We start from the raw sequence: 21,798 nt of genomic DNA on the forward strand, positions 1-21,798 counted from the left end.
CCAGACCATTTTATAAACTAAATGTTTTTTTTAAAATAGGAAATAATAGCGGTAAAGTTACAGAGTTATTGGTGAAACTTGAATAGGTAACCAAAACACTATTATTAAAGGGTTTAGCTATTTATCATAGATAAATAAGTATCACGCATTCTCGCTCGCTGTGTATATATATATATATATATATATATATATATATATATATATATATATATATATGTGTGTGTATATATATATATATATATATATATATATATATATATATATATATATATATATATATATATATATATATATATATATATATATATATATATATATATATATATATATATATATATATATATATATATATATATATATATATATATATATATATATATATATATATATATGTGTGTGTATATATGCACCATTACAGAATCCAGAATGGGTTCTGTTCAACATTTTAAGGAAAGGTTGCATGGCCGGCATGAGCCGCAGGCCAGTATATGCAGACCACATGCTCGCCATTGAGCGCAGTGAGACATTCTCTTTAACCGTACTCGTGTTCGCAATAAAGTTGAGATCAGCGGGCAAGATGAAGTGTCCTTTGTCACATTAAACAACCTCCCGCGGCGCCGGAGAATGGCATCTGTAAAAAGCTGCCTGATTGTAGAACAGAGGCGCTTAAATGTGATGCTCTAACTTCTCTGCCTACAATCTGGGCCTCCATTGTTCCCTCTCTCTCCAAGTAGTGGGGACCCTCCCATCTTGTTAGATAAGATAGGTTCGTTGTCATCCACATGCATGAATCGGCTCGTATCTCGCCCTCTGAGCCTAAATCCGAGGCCGAATAACGGGAGGAGACGTTTGTGCTCCAAACGGAGAGATTTCGGGCTCCGAGAAGCCCCCGCGCGTGCCTTTATGCCAAGCAAGCCCAATACAAATGATAGCCCCTCAGCACCTGCGCGCAGGGCCTAAAAGTGTGCTTTTATTCTCTAGACCCCTCTTTACGCGTCGCACTTTAAACAGAGTGATCTGCGAATAAACAAAGGCAGTAAACAATGGAGTGGAGGCTATGCCCATGTATAGGAAGAGTACACACAAGCGTCCACACACATACACCGACCAAATTGCACTCAGTGTAAACTCCGAATAGGACGTCGCAGCTCTGCAAATTTACACAGACATTAAATTTGGCACTATTCATTTTAGACATATCACGCTAAGCTGATTTTTTTTTATACCACACTGATCGATATCTCTGTAAAATAATCATTTTTTAACTAGCGGGGCAGTGAAATCTTTGCTTTGTGCTAAAGTCAACAGTGACTGAGTTTGAGCTCAAATAAATGCCGCGATGTCTGGAGCCCTTTGCAGAAGGCGCAAGGCAAAGCTTCTACAATGGGCTCCTGCATGCGTGGCTTCACTGCAACCACCGACCGTTTTGCACAGGTAGGGACACCTTTTCAAATATCAAAAGCTGCATGCTTAAAGGAGATATGTACATTATGTTGTCCGCTTAGGACCGTGAGTGCCAGTCGCACTTTGGTGCGGAAAAGGAAGGCGATACCTTGAATTCTCTGCAAAGGAGACGTGTTGGATTTCAGAACATGAGTAGCGCAAAGCTGGTAGGATTTGCAGCTTGTTGTACTGACGAGATGGAGAACAATTGAGTCTTTAAAAAAAATCATAAACCCAGGAGTATGTATAAGGAGGATGTGTAAACTGTTACTATTTCCGGTGACATTTTATAGGTTCTAAACCGCGAAAATATTTTTGCAGTAATATACATATCATGCGAAAATCAATTTTGGGACTATCATAAACGTGTTCCTTTTGTGACGGATTTTCTTTTTTTGTTTGTTTTTCTTTTTTTCTTTTAAGTAACGCACGGATTTTTTAAAACTCTATAAATAATTTTCTAAACTATTAGTGCCTTTATTGCAAATCTTATTTTTGGATAACATTGTTGATGTGAATTTTTAGACTAGTGTGCATATATTTTCAGATTTTACATGCTCACAAATATTTCAAACACTTGTGCTGCATTAGCTCTTTTAAAGATTATGAAGGCAGAAAGTATACTACCACCACGACTACTACTACTATCACTGCTAATAATAATCCATCATGAAAATAACAATTATAACAACAAAAAACAATAATAACACTTCCAATGTTAATAATGATGTAATAAGTGTGGGGTGAAGGAGAGGAGATGGGAATGGGCTTTTTGAAATAACTCCATATATATATATATATATATATATATATATATATATATATATATATATATATATATATATATATATATATATATATATATATATATATAGGGGCATGCACCATCCCAGAAAACGGGTTGTTATAGCAACTAAATAAAGCCTTGTCCCGCCTGTTGATCCTTTTACTCCGTTAACCTGATTTAGCTGCAATTCCCATGCATTTGCATATTCCTTGATTAAGGCTTGAAAAAAGTCCCCCCCCCCCCCCCACACACACACACACACACACGCGCGCACACGCACACACGCACACACACATAAACAATGTTGTGTCGGGCTTTATTGATGGTTAAAAAGAGAGCATGAATGATTGAATACCCTCCAGGTTGTCTTCGCAGACTAATATGATGACTCGAGCTGTCAACAACCTGGTCATTGCTGCACACCTCTAAAGTGAGACATTCTCCCTGCAGCAATGCATTTCAATGCCTTTGCGACTTCTATCAATGACTCAGTACAGTGGAAGCCTTTTACGCAGCATCCACCCATGGGTGTTGACTGAGTGGTGCAACCCCAGAAAAATCTAAATTCACCACTTCTGGAGGAGTTCTAATTTAAACGTTGAAAAGGTGCGGCAACGGTCCGTTATTGCTTGAGGTATCGTGATTCATATCACCTCATGATGATCAGAATCCACCCTCGCATACATACAAATTGGTTAAATAGATAAATTTCAGGCGGATAAATGGCGTTTCATCTAGCAGTGCGTCTCCACACCTTATAGTCTCAAAGCGCCGCAGCTCGGAACACCCAAGTAGATCCGTCTCCATGGCAACAGCGGGACACCGGTCCAACAAGCTGTAATTCTGTCTCAAGCTTTTGCAGGGGAGGGACCAACTCGGCCAACTTAACTCCTCTTTCATAAGAAATACTCCTAATCCCATATCTTAGCAAGGCAAACTGTCCTCCCTCACTATATATTAAAGACGCCAAAAAGTCAAAACTCCAAACCACACAGCATTCGGACTCTCTCAGTCCGCGCTGCCTGCCCAACAACGTATGTGCATCAAATCGGATGGACATTTATTCTGCATTAAACTGGGTATAAATTACTTCGTTAATAAACACAAATATAATCAAACAGTATTCAAAATGTGCATTTAGAGGATAACTCAATTCATTTCTGAGGTTATAATAATGCAGACAGGCCTAATTATATCATTAATTTGTTAAACATTTTTAAAAAAATGTGAAGAATTCAAAACAACTGCAATCACGTTATTTAGTCTAATTTAGTCTTATAATGTCCTAGTTATTCCTCGCTTGTAAATATATGATGAATTAAAGCACACGTACTTGATTATTTCCTTAATTTGTTGAACATACTATAAACGATCTAGAGTTTAAAACAACTACAAATGAGTCCTATTATATAGTTTTTAAATGTTTCATGAAATAAAGCACACACACGTGACTTTTTTCTTGCTTAAATTTATATTAAACATATATATGCATACATTTTGAATCAATTTCAGATTAAGCTGTAGTCATTTCTATAAACTGAGCTAAGATTTATTTAATTAGGAATTTAAGAATTAATATAATTCTAAAATGATTCATTTATAAGTGATGGACAATAATTTTGACTTCACACATAGCAATAAGACAATCATTCTTTTATACATTTTATGAATACACTAAAAAGTTGTATGAATACATCAATTTTTGCTGTCCAAAAAAAAGAGATAATTTCCTCACTTTTGTTTGCCTTCATTTCATTATAAAACATGACCATAACATTTTATTTGCCCATCTTAAAAGTTGAATTCCTGCCATCCCTAAAGGTAAAGCCTGATTGGATGGACTTTAAAATTCAACAAAATCGACAGGCATGGCATTTATTTTGAAAATCCAGACGTATGAGGGTCATCTTGAGGATGGGACTGCGTGTGTGTTTGAAGGGCAGACAGACAGGGAGCGAGAGAGAGAGAGAGAGAGAGAGAGAGAGAGAGAGAGAGAGAGAGAGAGAGAGAGAGAGAGAGAGAGAGAGAGGGTGAGAATGCGGCTGCTGACTGTGATGTGTCCGCATTTCTTCTGACATGACTCTGTGACATTCCAGTGTGGGACTCCTTCATGTCGGGGTGACGGGATGTGCGAGAAAGAGAGCAAGGGAGAGAGACGAGGAGACCGACAGAAAGACAGACAGAAAGAGAGCGAGAGAGGTCCATCAACAATGGCCATTGAGTACTAGGGGAGGCAGCAGCTGGTGGGACACACAGTGACCCACAGGCAGTCTATTGAGGCCTGCAGGATGGGGTGCCTCACTCTGCCCTGCCGCTTTTATGTGCCTGGAAGTGGATGGATGGTCAGTGTTTATCCTTGTGAAATATTGCAACATGCAAATCCGCACCATTTCAAAAACACAGAATGTCTCAAAAGATTAACCAGGCACAAGCCTGACGAACCTGAACAGAAAACACCATTGAATATAAGGTGCTGAAAAAGGTGGTCATCATTTTTTTTTTTTTGGACTTTACGTGGATATTTCCCGGAGGGCCTCGGGTCTGTCTACGAGATCAAACCTTGCGGGCAAAGCTAACATAAAATTCTGTCAGTGAGCAATGCTGAAATGACGCCTGCGCGGCCTTGCCAGGGTTTCTTTATTCTCCTCCAGCCATGCTGATGGATATCTGGGGCTTTTGGAAATAGTACCGTGTCATATCCCCTTCCCTCGCCGTACGGCCCGTTCGGCATCGCATTGCCATAACAGGGCTCTTAAGCGCGTCGCAAAATCACTCCGTCGCAAAATCACTCCACATGCCCCTCAGCTCCAGTTCCAGGAAGTCAAGGCAGAGCTTTGCCAGCCAATCAGGGCGAAGGACACCCAACTCATTAAAAGTTAATGAAACCTATAAACGTGGTGAGCCAGCGATTCATTTAAACCCCCAATCCAATCTCCTCTTCCAGCGAAGGCAAACAAGCCCGTATGCCCCCTGCGCCGTCCTCGGAATAACAAACTACGGAATATTTTGTCCTGCATATGTTCTCCTATGTGGACGTGCACTGTGATGGGCTATCGTACAATGGGACTTGTCCAATTTAGCGAGGAGCAGATTGATGTTGTGCAAGAGGGGGTGGCTTCTGTAATCTGGGCCCGACTTGAATTTAATGCCTTGACTTTATAGCACACAGCTTGTCGGGAGTGGAGGTGATATGTCATTTCAACATTCATGAGAATCAATGACATTCAAGTCATGTGCTCATTTTAATACCTTATGAGTGGGGGGCGGCGTATCTGCGTGACAGTCCTGCATTATGTTGTTGTCAGAACATTCAAGGCCAAATGTGGACATATTCTCCAAAGCGCTCACACCTCATCCACGTAAATTTAATAACAACGAATCGACAGCAATAAAGTGCCACTTTACAAGTGTGCAAATTCAAAATGGGGACCATAACCCACCCCCTCCTTGTCTTTAAGACCTCTGTCTCATAGCGCTTTCCTCGGGGGACGCAAATTAAATTCCCAGCATGTATAGCGGCGCCGTCAGCTCACTAATGAATTCCCTTACCCGAACTTGAATCAAATTAATCCTCAATTTAATCCCGTATAAATGGCTGTGTTATTTATAATGGAAAGGAGGATGCTGAGTTGAAGGATTGAGGAAGGCTGAGAGGTGTCTACAGGGCTGCAGAGCAGATTACCAGGAAGCATGAGGCCTACATGTTCTCGCCACTGCAGAGTAGTCCCCTGATACTCACTATTAACCCTCGCCTGCTTGACGCTGACAGAAACATCTCAGTGCTTGTCACTTAATATCCTCTCAGATTAAGGAGTCAACTGCCAGATTTATTGGCGGGAGCCTGGATACTCTTATCTTGAAGTGGCCGACGGAAAGATAATGCAAGGTGCGTGTCGTGGAGATGATGTATTTGTGGTTGCAGTTAAATGAGCGGTTCGTTTGGGCTTGCTCCAACCTGCCGACGGGTGAGGTCACGGCGTTACAAACTGTTGTCTTTATGTATGCATGCAAATATTGCATTAACGTTTCCGTCGTATGCAAGGTGAGAAGTTTCAGGAGCAACTTTGTCTCGGGGTTGATGACAAATGACTGCAACAGTTGGGCGGAATCCTTGTTATCTCCAAAGCAGTTTCTTACTTGGGCGAACGTGAACTGGACACGGTGTTATTTTTAGGTCTGTCAAATTGAAAGTGTTGACTATGGAGGTTAATTTAAAATGGATAAAGCTTAAAAAGAAAATATCCATGAACTCAGTTGCATTTACTTCCTGCGGCAGCCGAAAGGAGAATCTCCAGCACAAAAGACAGACAAAGATGAACACTTGCGTAGCTTTAAATTAAAAAAAATGTTGCTCAACAACTCACTGGAAAAATAAAAAAAACTGCAAACTTTGCACAGCCAAGTTCAAACACCATACTAGTTGGACATCTTTAGCGTACAATCTGTGAACAAACGTCACCTCCACAGGGCCTGCAATTCTGTTAGAGTAGTGACTACAAGCAGAAGCACACAGTAAATGGGTCCTATTTCAACAAAAAGGGCTATTATTTTGTATCAACGTCACTGGGTGCATACTCCATTGAAATGTGATGGATGCTTTGAGGAGGAAAAAAACAAAAAGAGCATGATGACACACTTAAACACACAGCAGTGCTTGCGCCGCGACCATCGTCATTCCCTTTCTCCGCAAACAATAAGTAGCAAAGGATTTTTTCAGGAGGAAAATAATCAGTAGAGAAGCCATGCTAATTGCCAAGCTAACAATGTTATCGTGGAAGAGCGTAGTTAAATGCTTGAGTACGATTTTCAAGGAAATCTCATTCGTAATCTGTTAAATGGAACTCGTATAACTTTAAAAAAGTACCAGGCAGTTTGATATACATATACGGAGAATATTGTGCAAAATAATGCTACATACACAACTAAACAGGAAATGATTGGTCCTGTAATTATACTAGGAGCTATTGCCCAGAAATATTTTAATGATTGTAGTCATCATGCTATCGTTGGCCGTGGGTGCAGCTGGGTGCTTTGTTTTTATGTGGAAGGCTAAACTTTAGCTGCTACAGTGGTAAGCAAGCTCCGTCTTACAAAAAATACATATCACTCTACTTTTGTCAAATGAGCCGACACCAGTAATTAAGCGTCCACTTCAGCGTGTGATTGACCTTTGTTTTCCCATCCCGGACAACTCAAGCACAAGAAGCGGGAGGACTTCAATTAAAAATACAAAAATGATTTAAAAAATATTCAACACTAAACTAAGAGTTGAACGTATTTATTTTAAAATTCGTGAGCTGAACTTTGAACAAGTGAACTTTCCCAACCCCACTCCAAAATAAATTTTCAGGAGACCCTCACTCTTAGCATTGAATTGATAAAAACATTTCAACACTTTATATTTGTCCATAATCAGCCACACGAGTAGACCAAACAATAGAATCGATATTTGAAAAATATGAAAATCACAATGCGACTTATGTTTTTCATCCCGACACCAGTGATGTAGAATGAAGGTCCCCGTCGCCGCTGGATGCATTTGGGTAAAGAAAAGCAATTTCCAGATGGCGGCTTCAGGTTCAGTTATTGACGTGTGGCGCTGAGGGCTGGAACTGCCGGGCACTTCCTCCTTTGTTGGTTTTGGCCTCTTCACATAAGAGCCAACAGAGAACGACAACACATGTAGCCATGCCAACATACTGATGCTTTATATCAGCAGAGGATCAGTTGTGTATTTAAGAGTCATTACGGTTGATTCTAATGTGTCAAAAGTTCCCACAATTTATTCGCTTGCATGCAATGTTCTGCATTCAACCAAAATCAGGTATGACACTAGTATTTTTTTCCTCATCATGTAATGTATTGTATACTATGTATACGTTATTAAGTCAGCGGTTGAGCACGACAGACGGTTCTGACGACAGTTTGGCAGTTCCAAGGACGGTTTGGAGCCTTAAAAACCTGCTCCACCAAATGTCTAAACAGCTATGGTTTATTGAGGCATCTGTAAGCTTACTCCCTCCCTTGCCAAGCTTGGCTCGTGCACCTAGTGTCGGGGCGAGGGCTGGAAAACACACACACACGCACGCATGCACAAAAGTTTGTTGTTTGCACTCATTCCCCCAAATCTTGACAGCCCCGCTACGGCCCGTCAAACGTCACGGAATCGCACCATCGCAGCCACTAAACACACCATTTGTGCTGCACAGAATTATCCTGTATGTATCCAATCCCACGCGGTTGGCGACCACGGAAGGCGACGGCGGAGGGGTTGCGGAGGGGGCCGCATAATTTGCTAGGAAACATTTTACCGAACATTTGGTGATAAAAACACCGGCGTCAGCCTCGAGGCTTAAAGCAATTAATTCAGGATCCTGACATAAACTCTCCAATCCTTTGACAGCTTGGAGCTGAAATAAAAATGCTAGTTCTCCTGGGAACGGCAGGAGATAGCTGGCTCTTTTCTGGACTGTTTGCTCACTGGGCCTGAGAGGCAATCTTCCCCAGTCAGAATGAAATGCAAGGACACAAACAATGTACCGGCGAGAGAATGGGAGATGGGGAATGAACAGTTTGGACTATTTGCTTAGCAGAAGGGCAGCCACAATGGCCGGCCCATGGCTTTCCCATGCATCAAGCCTCTTAGTCTTAGGCCTTCCTTTGTTGCCTGCCTTCTTCTTACCCGGACAGATAAGAAACCAGCTGCCCCATACTTTTATTTCCCAATAAACGGCAAACTGTATGCTCATTTGTCTGTCAACATCGTCTAATTGGACCGGTTATCGTATCTGGCTTCACCTTTGCGCGCTCTCGTTTAGGGGCTCTCCATTTGAAGGAGCGGGGCTAACTGCTGACCCCTCTTCTCTTCTTAGTGGAGGTAGCACAAGTCAAGCGCTGAGTTGTGATAACGATCCCACCAAGAAGTCGCACTGCAGCGTTGATTGGGAATCAACATGGCAGGATGGCTTCGAGGGCATTCTGTTGACAAGAGCATCACAAATGGATGCACATTTTCAAGATTTATTTCGTCCTTTATGTTTCTTTTGCATATACACTGACCCGATTGTATATTCACACTCCATACATGTGTTGTTGGCTACCTTCTGTCTGTTAGGAATAAAACAACACAAGTAGATTAATATCCAAAACCAAGCAACTGAAAAACAAACAAACAAAAAAAAACGAGAAGAAGAGACAGTGGCTAGCTGTCAGTGGTTGATCAATACACATAAGATGAAGGAGCATATTCATGCATGTGAGCAGACACTTGCCTAAATACAAACACACACACATACCCATCCCCCTCTGTAAAGGTTGTGGTGTCAAGGACCCCCTGGGTGGTCAGACTGGGGATGATTTTTACACAATATGATGTTGTGGAGAAAAAACAACAACACGGACAAGTGATTCACTAGACATTTGAACCTTTATGACATATTATAATTTTTATTAAATTCAGTGCCACACATTGTTTTTGACAACACAACTCCAATAAGCAAATTAAATCACATACTGTAACTAAAAAAACAAGGTAGCTCCAACACAAAATGAGTATGGATTAAAAGTGCAATGATTATTCGCCAGCTAATCAATAACAAAATAAACAATCAATTATATTTGACAATTAAGTCATTATTTAGTGAGCTAAAATTTTCAACTTCTCAAATTTCATCCTCTCAGCAGTTTATAATGACATTTTTTTAGCCATTCATAAACAGGGTTTAATCAAAATGATTCCTGTTCAAACAAATGCTTTTATTTTAGAAAACAATGATGATATTGTTGTTCATTTTCTGACGTGACAAAACAAACACATCACAAAATCTTAAAAAGAACCAAACAAACATAATAGTGCATTTCATGCACCATAAACACACTTTAAATACAGTTTGGCTATAAATAATCCAATTATGGGTCAAAATAATCCAACCGTTTTAAACCATATTTGGGTTATTTTTAAACCAATTGTTTGTACACTATAATAAAAAGTCATTTTTGAACAAAGTAATGGAAATAATATTTTTGTTAACATTTAACAGTAGATCCATTGATTAACCGACAACATTGATGAGGAATTGACATATCAATTGATGATTAAGAACTGGTAAAGTGGTGTGTTGAATTTACTTAGGTTTATTTGGTCAGATGGTTGCTATACACTAAAATCATCTGGATTAATACATTTTTGGAATCAATGTATATTCTACTTAAAAATGTATCTGGATTCATATGCTTTAAATTTGTGCAACCAATAGAACATGAAAAGGGAATAATTTCAATCTACACTCTTTGCAGTGTGCAGTTGCATTTATAAAACCCATTGCATTTACGAAACCCATTCATAAAAACATCACATTATTAACCCATTTTAAAGACTTAAATATGGATTCTTTGAAAACTAAAATAAACGAAGCTGACTTGAGATGTAAATAGTTTTTTTGCACATTTAAAAATGTTGGTCTTCCTAAGGAAAAGACTTTCTGTATCTTTTTGATTATTTGGTGCAATTTGTTGCCAATTTCCTAAGTATGGATTTTGAAGTTTTTGTCAGTTCATATTCACACCACAATGTTTTACTGAAAAGCTCTTAATCCACCGGGTGACATTGCAAAGAGGCAGCAGCTGTGCCAACTTCCAAAACTGGTCCAAGAGAAGAAAAGCCTTGCTGCAAATAATAATAATAAAAAAAAAATGCACTTGCATTTTTATGGTAATGCAGAAAAGGCAAATAATGTGCAAGCAGTACGGCATATATACTCATGAAAAGACATTGAGCGCTCATGTTCACTTCCACGTTCGGTTCAACCATCATGTCAGCCCTCAGGTATGACAGGCTAAATAGCTGTCTTTTTTTGTGCATGTGAGAGCCAGGCAGGCACCCGGCGGGGTGGTGCTCTCACTGTCACGCTCCGCCAACGCTGAAATAAAGCTCTGTTCCAGGCATTTCAACACCGCTTAAGGTTGTCCACGGCCGTGTAATTTATGAGTTGAGAGGACTTGCTTTTTAGGTTCAACCAGACCTGCAATCTTCCAGTTTCACGGCCAAGAGAAAAGAGTCGTGAGTGAGTCATGTTGGAAACTTACAACACTCCTCCAATTACCCCAAACAGTGCGATCCCAGTGTTACCTGAATGTACACTTGTGGAGTGCGGCAAACGTTGACGTAGATGTCATGTGACCCGAAGCCATTGCGTGGATAAACACCTTAGCATGAGCTCTGTCACCTGTGGGTCAGTGGGAAGCAGGCGGGCGATGGAAGGAGCTGTTGGCTTCATGCGCTCTGTGGGTGGTCACAGGGTCAGACAAACGCACAGACCAACGCTGACTCCTTCTATCCTAACCCAAAGCATTTCTCAAAATTTAAAAAAAAAAATAGCTACTTCTAATAATGCCTCAAACCAAATGCACCATGACAAAAACAAATGTGCTTAAATTATTTTTCAATACCTCTCAAATCTATAACTTACAATTAAACTCAGAAGTTTACATATACCTTAGCAGAATTTGTTAAATAACGGCAATATTTTCTGCGATTGTTATTGATGAATAAACACAGACGATCTCAACATTTTCTTCGTTGCAATTATTTGTTGAATAACTGTATTATTAAAAAAAAAACTTATAGATTAATTTAGATACCGATAGAAATAAAGGAAATGTGACACGTGTGAAATAACACACGGTTTATATTTACATTTTTAGTATTTACATGTGTTACTATTTATTTTATTTTTTAATGTAGGCCTTTGAATATCTGCATAATTGTGTTTAATGGCTAATGGCTCATCAGATAAGCTGCAAATGGATACTTTTACAATACATAATGTCATTATAAATAGTGAAATTAATTATGTTGCCATTAATTAATGGCAATTTTTGAAGTCACTATTAAAACGATTAAGCAGAAAAAAAGTGAATAGCTCAAATTGAAGTTGAAATTGAAATTGAAATGAATAAAGTAGCCGCATAATGTAGCTCTTAATAACAGCAATATCCCCTATTTAACAAATATGCAATAACGCAACGATGATAAACATTTAATACATAACATTAATAAACATTAACAAACAATGACAAGGTATTTTATTTGCTAATATTGTAAACATGTAAAAACACAACCGTTTTGTGTAATAAAATAACATTTATTTCCTAACATACAACAATCACGTAATAACATTTTATAAACAAAACGAAATAAATATGCAATCAATCCATGATAAAAAAAAACACTGATGAAAGGGCTATTTGAATAAAGATGTGTTGTTATTATTACCTAATACAATAATCATGTACTTCTTTGCAAAGTAACACAGCAGCACAAAATTATGATTATAATGATTAAATTACGTTTAATAAAACATTGCAAATGATACAAACCTTCAAACTAATTACAGAGGAAAAACGTGAAAAAAAAACATTTAAGAGTGAAAAACAAAATGCAGCTTATTCAACAAACATTCACAGTAGGCCTTCATGAAAAAGAATGAAAAACATCCTGACGATTTTAGGCTGCAAAACCCAGCAATTAATATTTTTAGTAGGTCCAATAAAAATCATGAAGTAAACAGAATACCCCCAAATAAAATATAAAACCAAATTTGATCGTCTACATAAAACAACAAAATAAAATGCATAACGTGGATTTGTTGTTGCAAAATGCAGTTTTAGCTAGTAAATAAATGTTTCTAATACTTGCTCCACTGCTAATAGTAAAAACAACAATTTTTTTGAGCCAAGCCACTTGCAGTGCAAATATTGAGTGCAGTAATTTGTATTTTTCATTCTTCCAGCGCAGTCAGACATGGCTGCTTGTGCCTGAGTGCCAATGTGTGAATGTCAGCACCCTGTAAACACCTTTGACACACATGCTTGAATGTGACGGGCGAGTTCACTAAACATTCCTGGGTGTTCCCAATAAAGGTTTACCACTCATCCAACAGGCTGCACTGCCCCTTCTCCCAGCATCTGCAAAAAAAAAAAAAAAATGCATCCAGGATATACCTTTAATCTTCATCTATTTCCATTTATACGCTAGACATACAGCGCACGCCTCATGTATAAAAGATATACATGATATAAATTCATGAGCTAATTCGGCGTGTTGAAAAAAATTTTTCCATGAAGTTAAAATGAGATGGAACAAGACTCTTTAAGGATTTGGGAGTATAATTCCAGACCGGTGCTTATCGCCGCACCCAGACTATTTGAGTGTTTTGAGACGCTGGCTCCCCGAGGACGGATCCAAGGCGTCCTCGTCGGAGCTCGCGTCCCATAAATAGGAGGGTGGAATTTATCCGGAGCCTGTGTCTCTGTCAAACAGGGCTCCGCTGACTGAAGTGATCCCCGCGGGCTGCGGGCTCAGCAGAGGAGGGAGAGAGAGGGAGCGGGAGCGGGAGCCGGAGCGGGAGCGGGAGAGCCTCGCACGCAGGGAAGCTGCGCACTCCGAGCCTCGCACAATGTCCCTCTCACTCGCGGCTTGTGACCGGCCCATGGCATTGGCCAGGTATGTCGACTATGTTTGCAGAGCCATCCATCACACGCGTACCTTCCCTCCTGAAACAGGAACTGTTGTTTGAAGCATACACTTGTTAAGCCCATCCTTTTGACTCAGCCTAATTTATTTCCTCATAGCCCGCGGCAGAATTTATTATCACCTAGGTTTTGTTCTCTATTCTGTTCTCCGCACGCTGCTGAGCATGTGTTGTTAGAAACATACGGCGCTTGTTACCCAGAGTTACAGTTTGGTCACACTAGTGACCCTTATCGTCGGTGACCAGGGTGAGTAAATAAATACTCGCCGGCGGAGTCCTGCCGCTTGTAAGCGGATGCGAGATTTATGGTTGTGTGAGGCTTGTGCAAGAGTATATGAGATATTCTCACAATGAAGGCAATTTTCAGACGGATTCCCACTGCCTGAGAAATGGCGTCTTCAAGTTTGTAATCCTCAAAACTAATTCCGTTTGGATGGAAATGTGATAAAACTGCAAATGTAGCGATTTCTGCAATTAAAATACTTCACCCCTGTTCATCTTTTTTTTATTTAGAATATATAAATAAAAATAAAGGAAAATAGATAAAGCACAGATGTATGCAAAATATAGTTGCGTGATCTGAATGAATAAAGTATGAACTAATTATACATCGAATATGGATGATTGTGCACATTTGCTTCTGACAAATTAGATAAATTTGCAGTGCATGGAGACTCTACTAAAACATACAGAGGCACTGTGCGTTCAATTACTTTGTGGCATTAATCAAAACAAGCTACGTTGATGAATTCAGTCAAAATTTGTATTCCATTCATATGCATATAACTACGATGGAAAAAATGAGCTCAGAACATCCAAAAAAACTTCTCAGCTTCCTTAAAGTACAAAAAAAATAAGACAACAAATTCATATTAAAAAATTTGATCCTCCTCATATTCAATATATGAAAGTCAATAGACCAGTTGAAGCCTTAACATTTTAATTTAAATATAGTCGTTTAGTACAAAAGAGCTAAAAAAAAAGGGGGGGGGTATCAGATCAATCGCTATCCATTATTTATCATCATTGGTCTATTTTTTAATACCATAATTAAATTTTTATTCATTAACCTCATGCTTTCTATATGATATTAGATCTATTTTTATGCATCAGGCATCTTGTGCTTGAGTTGTCGGGGGTTGGAAAACAAAAGTCAGTTGCACCCTGGAGTGGACACTGATTGGCCGTCATTGTATTTGGCATAACCTGTTGTGAGTGGGAGGGCAAATTCAGGAGAAGGAAGACATGAAAATGGAAGAGCATTTGGGTGTTATCGGTCTGATAAATGGTAAATTAAGCTGTAAAAAATGCCCAGACGACACCATAAAAAAGGTAGAGTTAGAGGTAGAGAGACTCAAGTTTAGCCTACCACATAAATACAAAGCAAGTGAGTCATAGAACAGACCTTTGCTAAACTAAAATCAAGAACAGCCCTCATTTGCGAATATATGGCAGTTTTATTTTAATACTGATTTCTAATTTTTCGGCAATCAACAAAAGCATCATTCCTACTGATTGTTGAAACTAAAAGTTGCAGCCAGAATTTATGAGTCTCCTTACAGCGTAAAACGAATGGTTCAAAGCACATCTGTTGAATTCATTTGATTCGTCACAATAACACAAAGAGGCATGTTCGCCCTGCACAAAAGTCAGGTACCTAACTGAGTTCTCCAAAACAAACCCTTCATTTGTCTTTGTCCTGTGAGAGTCCCGCAGGTATCACTGCAAGTTAATGATTGACTTGAGGCACACCAAGCATCCTGCTTTGAGTGGCCTTGTTTCCACCGCTAATTCTTGGCGGTCCCATGCACTATTCTGTTCGACGTTCATACTGTATTATTAGCGACGTGACGAGATTTGTGCTGGTGTCAGACAAACTTTCAATAAATAACCTTTGGAATTTGGAGGTAAAACGATGATAAGAGCGTCTCTGACCCTTTTAGTGAGGAATTATAAGACTGTGCAAATCCCCCCCTAATCTCCCCTTGAGATAAATTTGGCCCCTTGCTTTCTGAAAAGTAAATTAATGCCCCCACTATTTTTTTCAGCCCCGCCTTTTCCAGGGCACCTTGTGATGAGCGTGAAATTAGACTCTGGCTCATTGACAGTACAAAATGGTGAGCAAACTGAGATTAAGGACATGTTAATTAATTGGTAAAATGACTTGACTCGGTTTATTACCTTCTGCCAGTCAGTGCCAGTGGTGCATTTATGACAGGAAAGTCTTAAACACTTTTTTTTTCCTCATTCTTGTGAATTTTGGATGTATGTTCTCCTCAACTGGTTCTTTGTGGCTGCTTCTATTTGAAATTTGAAATATTTCACTTGTGTTAGTATTAATGTTAGCCCAAAATGCAGCACAGTTAAGAAATGCAACACTCGTCAAACGTTTGGAAACACCTTCAAAAATCAAATGGTATCAAACACAAACGGGTCACGAAATTCCACCTAATATCTCTTAACAATTGCCTGGGTGTGAACTGAAATTTTTTGCAAATAGTAAAGCATCAAACACATAATCAAGCTGGCTGAGATTTTTTTTGTTTGCCGATATTGGATAAAAAAACAAAAGCAAAAAGAAACAACAAAAGAAAAAGAAAACAAGCTCATTCCACTATTTAGATATCCTCAGCAAATATAAGATTCCAATAGGAAAAAAATCTCATTATTGCGGTCTTGTATATAAAATATGTCATAGGTTTCGAGTTGAGTGTGATCTCACACAATTTAAATTAGTTTCAACAGTGTTTAATAGGGAAGTTACAAAAGGACGTTTTGAAATTCCTCATAAAAGACATACATTTGGTTTGTTTATTTTTCCCTATTGGGCAAGTAAGAAGCTGAATACAATGGACAATCAGGTTTGCTTAAATTGAAATTAATAAAATTAATTGACAAACCGAATTTATCAACATTAACACCTGCAGGGTATTATTAATATCTGATGATGTTTTTTAACGATCAAATACACATTGTGTCTGCATTTTGATTATAGTGATTTTTTTTAATTACTGTTGTTTTGTTTATCCTAGCCATATTTCTTATGGCATGGGGATTCATAATGGAAATGAGCTTTTGATTCAATCCATTTATATTTTGATTTTGAAAAGTTCATTAATGTACTGTCCATTTACAACAAATGAGGGGAAACAAATCAATAAATAGTGAAAAACCACTGAATTAGAGGGTGATTTCAAACTTCTGAGGGGTATTGTACACTAAGGACATATATTGAGTTACAGTTAATTTTCATCTATTTTATAAGGAAATCACACGTAGAAGATGGTGAAATGCCGTTTGCGGTTGGTTAAGTGATATTAATACCAACATTTGGGTTTTTTTTATTTGAATTTAATATTTTGACAAAACATTCCAGCTCAACAATTGTCATACTCATTCACAATACATGATGTAAAATAATATTTGATTTGAATGCTTCACTATGCAATTTTTATCACATGTTTAGAACACTGAAAAACAAACGGGCTTGTTTGATTGCCGGGAATGGGAATCATTTCCAAATTCAATGATAAGCAAGTGTAATGTCTTTTGCAACTTTTCTTTTCTGGCTAATAGGTTCTCGTCAACCATATGAAAATAAAAAATGGACAAAGTGTGAATGACTGTGACCTTCATTGCCGGTGTCAATATTTTGCTTCCTGTTATTTCACAGATCATGCGAAAGATTTTCGAGACAGGGATCCCCTTCTATTACCTGCCCCAATATGTTGGACGCGTTCGCTGGAAACTAACGTCGGCCGTAGGAAATGAGGCGACGTGTCCTTCCCGTCATCCGCAGATGGCTTTTGGCCTCTCCTTCCTGCCCGCTGTCACCGCGCCTGTTCCAGCAAGCCGACAGCCCGGCCCAGTCGATGTACTTGGCCATATCTGCATGCGACCTGTCTGCCATATGTAATATCAAAGCCTCTGTCAGCACGGAGCTCAATGGGAACAAAAGAGAGGCCTTCATTAATGATTAACTGTTCTAAAAGCCCCGGCTTTTGTATTCCCATGGTGCCGAGGCTATCTGGCCGCCATGTGACATGCTCGCAGCGTTTTTCGAGCAGATTGGGGAAAGCTAGAGAGCAAACACAGGTGCTTTGGAGCGGCGTTGGCGACGCTGTCAGGGACAACCACAAACAAGAGCAGCTATGCCTGGCTAAATGAATCCCCCCCGCCCCCCGGCTCCCTGTCACTGCCTAACTTGTTTGCCAGGCCGCGCGGTCTTCCTTATAGAGAGTCCCTGCCCCCCCACCAGACAAGTCCAACGTCCACCGCAACTTCTCACACCCTCCAAAGAAACAAACAAATAAAAGTGAGGACGGCCGACCGCTTCTTTGAGGTGATGGCATTTGCGGCGGGCTTGACTAGTGGAAGAGCAAACAAATTAACGGTGTTCGAGTTTTCACTTTCCAAACCAAACTAAACGTCTTTTGGTTCAAGTGGGGCAATTCCGCTGACCCCGGTGTCAACCGCTGTGTAAGGACTCGCACGCTCATGCACTTGAGATGACCAGAACGAAATCACACAGGACTGGAGTACGACTGCACACAAAAAAGTGACATGACACAAACAAATCTTAATGAATAGTACGTACATTTTTTTTAATACCTTAACTTTGGCTGAGAGTGTGCAGCAATTAACGTTTCTTCCAGACCGACTTGATTGTTCACCCCGACTGAGCTCCTGTGTCGTTCCTTACTTTGATAAGACAATCTGATGATAGGACGGCGTTATCTTAACACGGCTTTCCGGGCGGGAGACAAATGAACAATGTGTGATAACAGGAACAAAAGCTCACCTCTTATTGGCCCCGCCGGCCCTGCCGATGGAAAAATCACCAGCATGGAAAATTCACCTTTTCATTTTCAATTTTCTTCCTAGGCCTTTTAAAATCAGTCATACATTTATAATGTCTCTTGTTGGCGATTTAATTTCATGCTCTGCAATTAACCGAGCCCATAAAGCATTTATTGTCGGGAAAGATGATAAAAACATACTTAAACAAATATTTGGAAGAAACAGCTGAGGAAATTAAGTTGTAAATGCGCAATTAGATCATGAGGCGCCAGTAAAAATATAAAAAGAGAAGATGCCATTGACATTCAGAAAGATGCACAAAAATTATATATTTTTCCTGCGCTTCACAATCCTTAAATCTCTCTCAGAGAGAGGCGAGTGCAGTCAAGGCTTCACTCATGCCTTTGTTTGCGTCCTATCCCCAAAATAAACAGAAGAACCCTTGTGCTCTAGCTCTAAAAACTTGGAAAAAAAAATGAAACTAATGATTTGCAACTGTGCTGTATTGTCTTGAATTAAAAATTGATTCCATCACTTTTTGTGTGTATTTACATTTATATCTTTGAGGTAAATGTCCTGCTCATTCTTCTTCAATCTATCTGTTTCTGATATTTGGGGGCTGTTATTGTCGAATATATTTAGAATAGAGTACCCTATTCTATTGATTATTTATCAATATTGATATCAATTAATCAAATAATCGGATAAAATAAAATTTTGCATGAAAGTGTAATGCAAAACCATTTACCCAATTGATATTAATTAACGGTTGCTTTTTATTCAGTATTGTTTGGTGGGAAAAATAAGCAACAACAAGAAAAGCATTGAGCAATGAGAGGGATTGATGTTGAACTCACCAAAGCTTTTGAAACGGATTGAATGATTGGTTTTGTCATCATTTTGCAAATTAAAAATGGATGTTTGCAAATTTCTGATTTTGATTAAACAAAAAACATAATCATGAAAGACTAGAGAAATCAGAGAAGAGTTACTGCTGAGAGGCTGAAATCAGAATGTTTGGACAATATTAGCTTAAACAATTGCACTAAACGATTACTTGATTCTTAAAATGGCGGTGGATTACTTTTCGATTGATCGATTAATTTTCAAAGCTCTGGATATTTGTATGACTGTATTTAAAAAGGGAGACGATTGAAGGATTTCCCAGGAGAAGCAATATATTCAAAGAGGCTCACGCCATTCCCCGTCTTGCTGAATTTATGCGAGCTGAGTCCGATGAGTGGAGTTACAAGCCCTCACTTTGAGGCTCCTTACAGTAATTCTCAAACCGGGGGCCCTAGATCTCCAGAGGGATTTGAGACAACATCTTTGTTGCGTCCTCAATGTGTTCCGCCGAGGTCGTCCTCAGGCAAGCCGGCCTCAGACCTCAGCTCAATCAAAGGAAAGTTTGCCATTAATGAGGGAAGACATGAAAGTGCGGCCACATGTTGAAAAGGCTCTTTTCATCTCGCCGGTCACAATGGGGAAATCTGAAAAGAGCAAAGTGTGCTTTAAGCAGCAATACACCGCATTAAGTCCTTGTCTTTTGACACCCAGAAAGACGCAATATTCCTCCCTATGGAAAATGTACTTGATGAGTAATGGGAGGGGAACCTTTGTGTTGCACCCGCTTCCATGAGAGATGTTTGTGATCAAAGCCGAGAGCTAGTCGAGCATAGGGTTCTTTCAGAATGATTTGCCGGTGATACAATAAAATAGATATCGCTTGAATTTGTCAAGGCCTAAAAAAGTGGGAGATTTAGGGTTGCAAAAAATGCTTCGTGTAGGTGAACCATCCACACAGCAGTATACTGTATTACACACCAGCTTCAAAATGCAATTTCTGGGGAAACTGCATGAAGATGGAAAGGCTAAATCAAAACACGTTGGTTTAAATGATCAAGTCATAGTTTCAATGATCAATCACTGCAAAATTGGTGAATAAGTAATTTTATTTTAACTATGGAAAATTTGTTGAAGTAGATGAACATAAACTGGCTCAAATGATTCGAACATGGTCAAGTTTTAATAGTGTGAATCAAGTAATTTTGAGCGATGAGTGCAGACTATGTACCAATGTGGGAATATTTTGGATGACAATTTGTTTTTTTTGGTGTGTGCAAAATTTTGTCATGTGACTTCTGTTCCCAAACTGAATAGGCTGAATGCTTTGAAGATCAACTTGGAAATATGTAAATGTGCAATATTGAATGTGGCATTTGAAATGAATGGCAAATAACTGATGGGGGAAATTGGGCCTCATTGGGAATCAGCAGAGTGGTTATTATGGCAAACTAACTAAATAAATAATACAGTATTAGCTTTGGGAAAACCATACATTTTTGGAATGAACAAAACTAGAAGCACAACTGGGTGGATTTTAATACATTGGTGAGAATTGGTTGAAAAATGTAGAAACATGTAAAAAATGTACAATAATATGTAGTGAGCCTTTGGTTTTCACACAATAATCAAAACACACATATTAAATAACAAAACACAAAATTCAGATCAGCTGACAAATTGAATTTTGCTTAACTCTCCGATAAAGTTAATTAAACTCTGGCTGTGAGGGTTTGTGTAAATATGACCGGCAAAGATGACAACATGAACATAGTGAATAGGATCCAAATAAATCAAACTCTTTCCCATAAGGTAATCCAAGGTCATACTTGTATTTCAGAAATCAACTTTACCCTCTCGGTCACTTCTCTTGAAGTTGCCACTCTGGTCTTACAGAGTTATAAAAAGTAAACGGCGGCGCTAGAGTGGACACATTACACAGTAGACAACCACATTGGTCATGGGTCAACGCAGGGACGAACCTGTCTCCACACTCTGTTAAGTGAATGGGCTGGAGCTACCCGCCCATTAGCCAGCCAGTCTGTTGACTACTTGAACAGTAATAAAACAAACGTTGTCTCCTGGTTTGACAGGCTCCTTTTTTCAAAGGCACTCATTAGCGTCTGAAGGCCAACTACAGCAAATGGAACAGAAAAACACAGTAATTGAGCTCTTTTTTTTTTTTTTTGACTTCTGAATTCAAAAAGCATTGTCAATCGATTTGTTGCATGTTGCTATGTAATAATATGCGGATGCAAACAACAAAAGTCATTGCTGAACTGAAACTGTTCTGTTAAGACCAACAGTTTAAAATTTCCCCTTACGAGTGAGGGTCTAATGTACAACTACAGGAAATGTTTTGTTTTCATGATTAAATCTAAAGATTAACCTATA

The 21,798-nt window shown here is 39.0% G+C and overlaps 1 protein-coding gene across 1 annotated transcript; it reads left to right on the forward strand.

Annotated features, from left to right (window-relative positions):
- The first annotated feature begins 1,339 nt into the window (after window positions 1-1,339).
- Window positions 1,340-21,489, forward strand: LOC148413075 (uncharacterized). The gene is made up of 3 exons (XM_088433637.1): window positions 1,340-1,434; window positions 13,551-13,733; window positions 17,435-21,489. Exons 1-3 carry the CDS (start codon window positions 1,340-1,342, stop codon window positions 17,511-17,513), a joined length of 357 nt encoding a protein of 118 aa, XP_088289763.1. The 3' UTR covers window positions 17,514-21,489.
- Window positions 21,490-21,798: the final 309 nt, after the last annotated feature.

Source organism: Hippichthys cyanospilos, chromosome 14, assembly GCF_059441005.1.
Source record: "Hippichthys cyanospilos isolate Australia breed blue-spotted pipefish chromosome 14, RoL_Hcya_1.0, whole genome shotgun sequence".
NCBI classification, from domain to species: Eukaryota; Metazoa; Chordata; class Actinopteri; order Syngnathiformes; family Syngnathidae; genus Hippichthys; species Hippichthys cyanospilos.

Coding starts and splice junctions, on each gene's coding strand:
- LOC148413075 (XM_088433637.1), top strand. CDS start 1,340: ATGTCTGGAGCCCTTTGCAGAAGGCGCAAGGCAAAGCTTCTACAATGG. Junction 1,435..13,550: donor CCACCGACCGTTTTGCACAG/GTAGGGACACCT, acceptor TCTGTCAAACAG/GGCTCCGCTGACTGAAGTGA. Junction 13,734..17,434: donor CGGCCCATGGCATTGGCCAG/GTATGTCGACTA, acceptor GTTATTTCACAG/ATCATGCGAAAGATTTTCGA.